The 11,221-nt window shown below is 38.4% G+C and overlaps 1 protein-coding gene across 1 annotated transcript; it reads left to right on the top strand.

Annotated features, from left to right (window-relative positions):
• The first annotated feature begins 537 nt into the window (after positions 1-537).
• Positions 538-11,110, top strand: shisa7a (shisa family member 7a). Its single transcript, XM_079894092.1, has 5 exons — positions 538-2,118; positions 2,411-2,562; positions 5,098-5,163; positions 5,258-5,446; positions 7,377-11,110. Exons 1-5 carry the CDS (start codon positions 1,385-1,387, stop codon positions 8,294-8,296), a joined length of 2,061 nt encoding a protein of 686 aa, XP_079750218.1. The 5' UTR covers positions 538-1,384; the 3' UTR covers positions 8,297-11,110.
• The last annotated feature ends 111 nt before the right edge of the window (positions 11,111-11,221 follow it).

Here is an 11,221-nt window from a genome sequence, read left to right as displayed (position 1 = left end):
ACCATTTCACCAAGAGCAAACGATTCTCAATGAAAACTGGGCTTATCTTAAAGGCATATCTGCTGCGTGAATCTTAAGAAACTGGAAAGAGACTGGAAGGTTTACATAGTCACTCTCCTTGGAAATATTGTAAAGACAATCAGCCCTGAAAACGTTTTACGTCTTTACTGCCATCATCAGTTTTTGTGTGTTTGTCTGTGTCATCGGTTTATTGAACATTCTCACCTAAAATACGTGAAGAAGGGCATACATTTGATGACTCAATTCATATCTGATTTCTTTCAACTATTTTAAATTTGCACACCGGATTATTCATTTGGTCTTTCTTTACATGCTGAATGAGGATATGCACATTCATTTTAGTTCAGTAATGTAGAGGTTTGCAGGCAGAGATGCTGATCAAACTCAAAATGATTCCTCATCACACTGCCCTCAAACCCTCAGAGGAGTTCACCATTCTGAGTAGTCCTGTTAACACGTAAACAAGAACAAGAAGATTAGTTTCTGAGGTTTTTTTTTTTTTTCACCAAGTGTATGGAAATTGTTTATACTAGTTAATAATAGTAAACATTCAGGGAGCATAACAGGTCAGGGAAATCTGCTTAAAGACTAAGTGCCATTGCTGAATGTAAGGAGTGCCCAAATAAAATAAAAAAAAATTTGTGAAGACAAGCAAAACTTTAGTTTACATTTTAAAGATGTTTACAGTTGCCCCTTTCTCTTAAATGAAACTTTCATCCTGATAAGTGCCAAAACAGAGAATTAAACCTAAATACTTTTAATGTACACAGTTATACTATAACTTAAATGCCTTTATGTGTCATGAAAATATTAGATATTGAAGTAATAGGAGGACAGTAACGAGAAGCCATTTTGTTTGTCTGTGGATATGTGAAATGTATACTTTTGAAGAAAGCCACAAAAGGGAATATTTGCCTTGTTAATGCATTCAATACAGACAATTTGTTAAATATTCTTTCATTTCCGGTTTAGACAGAAACTAGCCAATTGTACGTTGCCTGCTCAGAATATTGTCAGCATTTGGATTGTTTTGCATATTGTTCAGGTTTTCCAGCTATATGCTGGATGGAAACTCTGCATGATGAGAGAATATGTGTTGTATAACTCACCTTGAAGCTGAAAGCACATCAAAATAGTTTTTTTTTTCTCTCAGATTGTGACCCTTCACATCGTACACTTTTATCAGACTTTGAGAACAGATTTGTCTTTCAAGACTGTTTTGATATAGACTCAGATTTCGTTCGTCGGAGGGCTGCTACAAGAATATTTTACATACAGCACCAAGCAGGCTGTTATTACAAAATTCGCCATTGTGCGGTGGGTTGAGTCAGCGAGAGAAAATAGCAGCATTAGTCATGTAAAGATGATGCCCACCTTGGAAGCTCGAGTACGTGTCATTATTCTCTTCCTGCTAATCGCTGTCCCACTTAACGTTTCCTCGGCGAGCGTCCCGGGCCCCTCCAGAAACGGAACAAATGGGCCCATCACCATCACCCCGACGCCCAGCCCCAGATCTCAGGGTAGGGGCTTTCTTTACCCCCTTTCTAAAAGCGGTGGGAGTATGCGAGGGAAGTCCATGAATCGTCGGCCAAAGCAGCCAGCTGGGGTGGCAGAAATGCCCCTCCGGCCGCTGCCTCAGACAATGCTGCCAAAGAATGTAACGACTGATGCACTGAAGGCCCCTTTCGGAGCAGCGAAGGTAGCTCCGCCTCCTCGCAAACTGGTGGAAGTGGACGTGTGTCGAGGTTATTATGATGTCATGGGGCAGTATGACCTCACCTTTAACTGCTCCAAGGATGACTTCATCTACTGCTGTGGGACCTGCCATTATCGATTTTGTTGTCCGGACCGCACTCGAAGGCTGGACCAGAACACCTGCCACAACTATCATTCCCCTGTGTGGGCCAATACAGCGCCCCCAGCGACTAGGCCCCCACTGCCTGCTTATCCGGACCTCAGCCGTATCGAACAGAGCAACAACACCGTCTACGTCATCGGTGGAGTCATCTCGTTTACTGTGGCAGTGGCAGTGGCCATTAAAGTGGCGTTCCACAAGGCATCACGGCAGCCTAGGAACCGAGAACTCAACATGCCCAGGTAAGACTTCATGACTAAAAGGATGTCAGATTGACCTTAAATTGTATTCTCTAGATCAGTGTGGATTTCAATCCTGGTCCTGTGGACCCATCGCTCTGCACATTTTGTATGTCTCTCTTATCTGTCACGCTTCAGTTCATGGAGTTCTCACCTAATGAGCTGATGATCTCAATCATCATGTGTGTGTTCAATAAGGGAAGACATACAAAATGTGTAGAGCGGTGGGTCCCCAGGACCAGGATCGAAAACCACTGCTCAACAGACTAATCATTTCTACATCCTTCCCTGTCAGGGCTCTTGTGGAAATGTTGCGTCACCAGTCGAGTCCAGTTCAAGAGGGAGAGAGAAACAACAGCGTAGCCTTGGGAACTGGAGGAGGAGAGGGGACACTAGGACGACCCCCGAAAAATCTATATCCCACACTACAGAGTAAAGATAACAGACGTGAGTGGAAAACTCCTTAATCTCCATATGCTGGGGAAGACGCTCCCTTTAAGAGCAGTGTGCATTTGTGCGTATAATTAACTATGAAGATATGTAATATATAAGTAGCAAAAAACTATTCATTCAGACTGATGAGTTAGCCTAATTACCCTATATATTATGATGAATAATGATGAGGTTTATACATTATTATTAATAATCCAATAAGTCCATCATAGTTAGAATGTTGTTAGGGGGTAACAGTTTAGGACCCAAGGACCAGATGTTTGAAAGTTTGACCCGGAGTCAGAATTATAATAAATTGAAGAAATGTTTTACTAAAAATAGTTTGCAGTTTCATCAGCAGAAGTCAGCTTCAAGAAGACTCACACAGGAGTTCGTAGGCCGCCCAGCTTACAGTTACAAAGATCACAGCAGTTATACCCTACACCAAGGTCTAAGCTACGTCCTTGCTTCGGGTTGCAGTTTCTGATTGGCTGAGAAATAGATAAACATAGTAATTTTCCACACATATAGAGATAGTCTGAAGCATATCTCCATCGATTAGGCAGCTGACACTCGGACCCTGAAGTTAGTCACGTTGTGACCACCTTCCAGGTTGCAGATTTGGGTTGCTGGGCGCTAACATGTCCCGAACAACAACTCAGGCAATCTCCAATAATGCCAGTGGTTCCTTAACCTGTAACCAAGAAGACTAACACACACCGACACACAGATTTTCCAAGGTTGGATTTGGCTAGGCTCTAACTAACTATAAACAGTAGAGTCGTCTCAAAACATCAAGATAATACGTTATTTCTCTCAAGGAGAGCTACACTTTAGTCTAACTGGAAAGTAAGGCTTTAACAAAGAAATTGTCCCTTAAACTATTGGCTTCAATGACCCCTATATGTTTTAACACGTTTAAGACTTTTCTCAAACACAAAACAAGTCCCTATTTCATTTCTGGAAGCCGGGCTAAATAAGCAAGCACTGTTATTGCATTCAGATATCAAATACAGACATTAAAGAATACATGAAAAGAACATTTCAGTAATCACACTGGTAACTTCTATAACAAAGTAAAATCTTCAGAGAAGTCATTTAACTCATTTGATATTTAGAAGGAAAAATATTGATTAATACCTTGATTATAATCACTCATAACATATACATTGAAGCAGCAGTGGATTCCAATCCACTCCCTTCAATGTTAAGACTCGATTGAATGATTGAATTAAATTATAAAACAACAGCAACAACATGCCACTGTGGGAGTTCTGCCCCATATTTCAGGGGGACATTTTACCCCAAAGGGTTCACTTTAACTTTTCATTTGAAAATGAAAGCAAAACAAAAAAAAACAAAAAAATATTTGTTATCGTACACACCATCATGCTGAATTTGTGTATCCACATATCACCCATTAACAAAAAAGCCATAAAAAACTTTAATATGAAAATTAAATTCACAGGTGACCATAATTTAGTGATAAAAAGTAGGCACTCCAATAACTGTTCAAATGTAAGAAAACTCACAAATAGTGATGTTCAGATGAAATATCAGGAATAATAATCTGCTATAGCATCTGCTAAATGTATAAAATTTTCACTGTAAAAAATGATATGATCAATAAGTTATACAAAAACATTTTTACATTGCTTTAACTGATCAAAATAAGTTAATAATTAGCCATTTTCAACTTTTTTATGTAAGTTATAATAGATTCAACTAATTTTTATGTAAGTTTAATGTAATTTAAGTTGAAATAACTTAAACATCCAAGTTGATTGAACTTATCAACCTTTTTTTTCTTTTTTTTTTAGTGTTGTGACATCTGTGGTTTAAAAGAAAATTAAATGTCTAATGTTTTATCCAGGTTTCCTGTGACTTCAAATCAGCAAATTGCAGTCATTTCAACTCGTTTTGTCTAGTTGAATCTTGTATAACTTAAAAATTAAATTGATATTGGTTAGTAGTAGTACAATACTGAATATCTCCATACAATAATGTTGCCATTATTACAGTATTTGACTTTGCATGAAATCATATTTCTACATGGATAAAAAGCCAATTAGTCGCATGTCACCAGCTATAATATGAAATAAAATGTCTTGGTTCAAAAATTCATTAATATTCAATGATTTTATTAAATTTGCACAAATTTTACCCTCATGGACCTTGTTGCAGTTTGCAGGTATTGTTGCATTATATGTCATAGTGTTCCTTTCATGTTTCCATCTCAGCTTGAGTCTTCTGAACGACAAACTGTATAAATTCAGGACAACAAAGGAACAGGGAAAAAGCAAAAGCCAAATGATGAAAGGGCATTTGTTAATTATTTAGCACGAAGCTGTATATGATGGCATTAGAATGAACAGACGGCGAAAAATTTTCAACACATTGTGGAGCTAGAAAGAGCTTAATAGGGCAACATTTATAGTATTAGATGGATAAATGTGTTTTGTAAATTAATCCTAAATGTAAATTAGTCGCAAAGACATGCACATAAAGGCAGAAATCCATAAAACACTATGCCTTTTTTCTTATTCACAGTGGGGAATATACAGCATAACTTCATCCATACCACAGGCTCCAGTCCCAAACATACAGCCACCATCGGTAGGTAAAATCAGCAATTCTACATAGTTGTATATTCTGAACTGCTGAGTTTGAAATAACCTTAAGGTCCATCATTGCATATGTGTCTTTAAAGAGCGTGGATCACGTATGAACAACATGCAGATGGCCACCGGTGGCACATTGAAGCCCAGTAAGCATACTAACGCCATGAAGCCCCAGCCGTCCTTCCATCACTCCCTACATAACCTGGCACAGCTGCCACCCTCGTATGAAGCCGCCATGAAGCCTGAGATCAACAGATACTCATCTCTCAAGCGTCTGGGTGAGTGCTTTATTACCATTGGAGAGGAAGATTCTTATCTTAAGGAAATTATGTTTTGTAAGAATTACATAAAAGGTTGGCATGATTGCTTTCTTATTATAGCCAACATAATTTTAAAGGCATAAAGCCAATTTAGAAGCAATAAGGAGAAAAAGATGGACGAATATCAAAAACAGTGTGACATTTAGTACTGTTGTGTTTTGAAGGAGAAATTACCTGCTCGATGATGAGGACATAGTCTCATGTGGGGCTCAGAATGTTGCGGAAAATTATCCGTACGCTTGGGTTTTTATTTAAAGCAATGTCAGTGTTTCACTGGATAGCTTGGGAGATATAAATGTTTGTGAAGGTCATTTTAATGAGGGCAAACCATAGCAAAGCACCCGCAATCTTGTACAGACGCATAAAGCCTTAAGGCCTCTCTCTCAGCTAGACATCAAACCTCCTGGGAAGTGTGAGTTACAGTTGGATGACAAGAAAGTTCTGCACAGGCGAAGGTTATACAGGCTGATACAATGACTCAGACTTAATCAGCCGAAAGATTAAATGGCTCAAGGTACAGGATAAAATAGGATTGTATTAATATTGTTAAATTAATGATTCACATTAAACACAGTCCTGGGATGGACGTTGAAGAATTTATATTAAGAGTTAAGTAGGTTGTGATGAACCTTTTAATGACATTCTAGCTTGTAGCTCAAATCCTGTAAACATTTTTAGCTGCTTATCCATTTTTATTTGGGATACACAGTATATTGATACCATATTGGTTATTGGCCAATATTAGAGAGTAATTAGTTATCAGTATTGGTAACGTTATTCTTCCATCTAGATTATGCTTGCCGTCATCTAAGTTAATCTTTAAAAACATTGATAATTTACTTAGTGTAGTGTGTTAATAATAAACACTTTAAAATGTATTCTTAAAGGGGTGGTTGATTATGATTTCACTTTTCTAACTTTAGTTAGTATGTAATGTTGCTGTTTGAGCATAAACAACATCTGCAAAGTTACGACGCTTAAAGTTCAAAGCAAAGGGGGATATTTGCTTTAAAAAAAAGAAGCTTTTTAAGGACTACAACAATCGGCTGGTAGGGACTACAAGACATTCCTCCAGGGTTAGTGACATCACCAACCCTAGAATTTACATAAACCCCGCCCCCTGAACACGATTTATAGATTATCAAGACAGAATATGCTAATCAATGACTAGAAGATAACTACACATAAGCTACATAAATTCATCAAATAACCATTCAGAAATGTCCTGTTGCATTCTACATGTCGTCACTTCTTGAGTCTCTCCGTCATTGTCTGAATCCAGTTTGAACATAAAAGGCTAAAAGTTTTTGAAATTTTCAGTGCATGTCTGTGTGAGGTAATCTTAGCTGCTAAGGACACAAGCTGTTGTAGCTCCGCCCCCTGTGCCAGGAGCAGCAGCTCATATGCATTTAAAGGAACAGACACAAAACGGTGCATTTTTGCTCATCCTCAAAAAGTGACAATTTTAACATGCTATATAAAAATATTGGTGGGGTATTTTGAGCTAAAACTTCACATACACACTCTGGGAACATCAAAGACTTATTTTACATCTTGTGAACAGGACATTATACCACACCTTTAAGCAAATCTCAAAATTAATAAATAAATTCACATTAGAATAATTGTTTTTAGTATTTTCTCATTAATTAGAGTCAATGTGAAAACACTAAAAATGAGAAAACAAACAAATAAAGTCTTGATATTGGACAGATTTTTGATTTTGGTCATTTATTGGTCAGTATCAGCTATTTCAATGACTGAAAATGTATTACATTTTTACTAATTATATATTATAGAGATTATATATAATTCTATATATAATTCTATCTTCTCTTTTCTTGTCTAATTTTCGGATCTTTTTAAACATATTTTCCTCTACCTACAGAGAAAGGAGGATTGGAGGAATATTCAGGTTACTGTACCACCAAACGGAAGCCCAACAACGCCCCTCCCTCCTTTCATTCCTCCCAGCATCACCTTCCCTGGGGTGGCGACTACACGCTGGGGGGAAGAGGCACACTTCCCAACCGTGCCACTCGTCCTCGAATACCTCATCCGCAGTCTGCTCCAAGCCACACCCCGAATCCTTACCCTCTGGAACCCCCGGAATCAAAGCAAAATCAGAATTACGATACGCTTTCCAAACCACCACGTCGCGTCAAGTCAACGGACCAGCTCCTTGCCCTTGCTGACGGCAGCACCTTATCAAGGCTCTCGAAGAACCAGCAGCATCAATACTACAAAGCCATGGCCACTGCATCAAAGAACTCCAATAACCAGAACACCCTGAAGAAGTCCAAGGAGAGGCTGCTGATGTCACCAGACCATCTACAGGAGGAGATAGGCGGGGATGAGTATGGCGGAAGCGGGATGGGTCTGGGAATGGGCGACTACACGGGCGGAGGGGGAGGCGGAATGGTGCCCACCCTGCCCCGCGTCAGCCACCAGAAAGCTCAATCGCAGCAGAATGTTTGTGCCACGCCATCACTCGACCGTCACCACATGATCAAGATGAACTCGCACCCGACGTCGGGGCGAGAGCAGGAGCGGAATTCTGCTGCGATGTCAGGTCACCTGGGAGGAGGCGGGGTTGGAGGAGTGGCATGGGGCGACATGCCAGGAACAGGAGTTGTCATGGGAACAGGGACTCTTGGTGGACACAGTGCCAGGAGGCTTGCATTTGCAGCTAAAAGGCAAAATACCATTGAACAACTTCACTTCATCCCCGGTGGAGGGGGAAGTGGAGGAGGAGTGGCATCCAACCAAGGGGTTAGAACAGGAAGCAAGAATGAGGTTACTGTGTGAGCAAGAGGCTGGAGAGGGTAAGGAGGGAATGGAGAAGATGGGTGAGAGATAGACTGTGTGAAGAGTTGGAGGATGGTAAAGGGACTGTGGGAGAGAGAGAGTGGGCGGAAGAGGGAGAGAAATAACGAGAGAAGAGAGAAAAGGAGTAGGAGGATGGTAAAGGAATAAGAGAAACAGATTTTGAAGTAGGGGGCCACGAAGTGGGAGAAACTACGCAGAGAGCGAAGTGGCACCATATTTTTACATATACATATTGTATATAGTGGCAAATTCACAACATAAGATTAGATAACAATAGTTATAAGTCAGGTTTGATAGAGCTTCAAAGTTTTTGTGCTTTTTACGTTCATGAAATTGCCGCTATAATTATGATCAAAGCTGCCATATACAACTATTTATTTGTGTACATTTTGCCTATAAATCTACCGCATAGAATATCAATAGAGTGTAATATAAATTCCACATGATGTGGACATTTTTTTCAAATCTTTATGTCATGTTTTTATCCTCAAATATCTTACATTATTACACATTACAGATATAGCTGCTATGGAGCCATATATTTCAGAGAATGGCTTTTATCTTATAACTATGATGGAACTACTGGGAGACTAATAATTAACATCTGCATAAGAGGAACCAGTTGAACGTGGAGCGCTCATCCCAACTGATGAATTGCAAAGCTACTTACAGTTGGACAAACGTAATGCTGGATCTTATCTCTTTTTAAACCCTAATCCACTTCTTCATAATGAGGAAGTGCGGCAGGGTTTTTACAAGGTATGTCAAAAGGAATTATGAAATTGAACAATTGGAGGAGCATATCCAAAAACTCTGAAGAATTTGATGAACTCATTTGATGAATTAATTTTGAATACCGTAAGATAAACAAAGTAAGCCTTACGTTACACCTGCATCTTATTCAGTGTGAATTTAATATGGATGTACCAAGTGAGTTTCTTTTCAATTTGTTTAGGTGGAATCCTGAAAATAGTACACAAGAAGTTTCCTCAAGTTTGCCCTTCAGTACATCACTGGAGATTGCTTTGAACTATCGATGAAAGCCATTCTGGGACACAATTGGGCAGAAAAGCCCAGATGAAAACCAAGAGAAATGTCTGACAATCATCTTTTTTCTCCATCTTAAAAAGACTCATTAATGATCAATGGCACTTTGTTTGGATTCTGAGCCACCACTTTCTACAATGTCCAAGTGCTGGGATTTGCAAGGGAGATTCATCATAAGGGACGCTGGACTACAAAAGCACAAGAATACATTCGATTTATGTAATGCTGGGTACATACACATTTATGCTCCTCTTAGGTATACTGTGTAGAAAAATGGTTCACCTTAAGCTATTAAATATGGATCTGTAATGAAGACGACGACTCAAAGAGTAAGGGCACTCATCAATGTATTTGTATGTTATGATATTCTGGCATAAAATTAGTGCATAACATGGCGGTACCATTATCTCGCTCAGGTGTTGGTTGGCATTTGCATAAAGACAAACCTCCTGGACTGCTTTTTGAATCTCCATGTTGAAGCCATGTGTATATGCTGTTAAAACTGAGACTCTGCGAACAGTCTGAAGATACGGGCATGCCAAAACAGCTAACCTGTATTTTTCGAATCTGCTGTTACCGAGATATGACCACGACACGTCATACCTAATATCTTCATAACCAATAACGCTTATCAATATTAAGGGCTATACAACACACTTGCGTTAGTGGTACAGCTGTTACCCACAGCTTAATCATTATTCAATGATAATAATCTCATTATTTACCAAAAAAAGATATTAAAATAGTAAGTAAATATTGTGATGAAAAATGTAAAGTGAGATTGTTCGCAGAAGAGCCAGATAAAATTTACTGTATGGTTCTGGCCTCTGAGAAATAGAGCTCATTTTACCAATGAAAACTAATCAATTTACATTGTAAAACCACCAACTGTTTTTTTTTTGTTTTTTTTGTTTTTTTTTGTCATAGACCTCTTGGTTAATTTTCAGTGTAATGAAATTGAACAGTATAAGTTACGGAATATTTGAATATTTATGCCTCCCAGTAAAAGTGTTAAGGAGTAGTTTATATCACATCAGCATCAGGATTGGTGGTAACACATTCATTTAACTTTTCACTGGAAATAGTGTGTATCTTAATGAATTATGAATACAACTTAAAGACAATCTTCCTAACAGCTCTGTAATACATTGGTGTTTGTTATTGTCATTACTATGACAGTTAATATTATGGTTATTGGTGAAATTTCTTCTTGTTGTTATGGTTATCTTATGATTATGATGGTGATTTTTTTCCTCTGTGGTTTTAGTGTTTACTTGTTTTAGATATCTTTCTCATTAAATTCTTTTGAAATTATGAGTAGAAAATAGAAAGCACAAACATCAAAGCCACTCATTGTTTGCCAATTCTTCATGCATTCCTGATGATGAGGAGTGCCTTCGAAAATTTCTCAGTGTGATGTCACATTGTAATTGTTCTAAGCCTGCAAATGTCATTACTTGTTGCAGAGACATCACAAGGGGTTTATAAATGATGTCATAGGATGTATGTTGTATGTGTGTAACCGAATGTCTTTTTGTTAAGTGAAATTTCAACTTTTTAATGTTTCTTTCAGGGACAATTAGAACAGATGAATCAATTTAGTATTTTCTTTGTCATAAAAAGTCTGTAGCAATGTCTGTTTTGTATTCACAAGCCATAATTATGAAAATGTTTATGAAATTTATTCACAAGGCATATTACTGCAGAAAATAACAAACATTGGATGTGCAAATAAAGCCCTGAAGCATTTTAAAAGGATGGTAGCTTACAATGGAATGAGCATTGGTTGCACAAGCAAAGCGGGACAGTGAAGACTGCAACCCTTTGGGAAAACACCACTGAGTTCATGTCTTGAAA

This window comes from Squalius cephalus (assembly GCF_949319135.1).
Source record: "Squalius cephalus genome assembly, chromosome: 15".
NCBI classification, from domain to species: domain Eukaryota; kingdom Metazoa; phylum Chordata; class Actinopteri; order Cypriniformes; family Leuciscidae; genus Squalius; species Squalius cephalus.
Note: the sequence above shows the minus strand (reverse complement) of the source record. Positions and strands in the feature narration are given on the sequence as shown.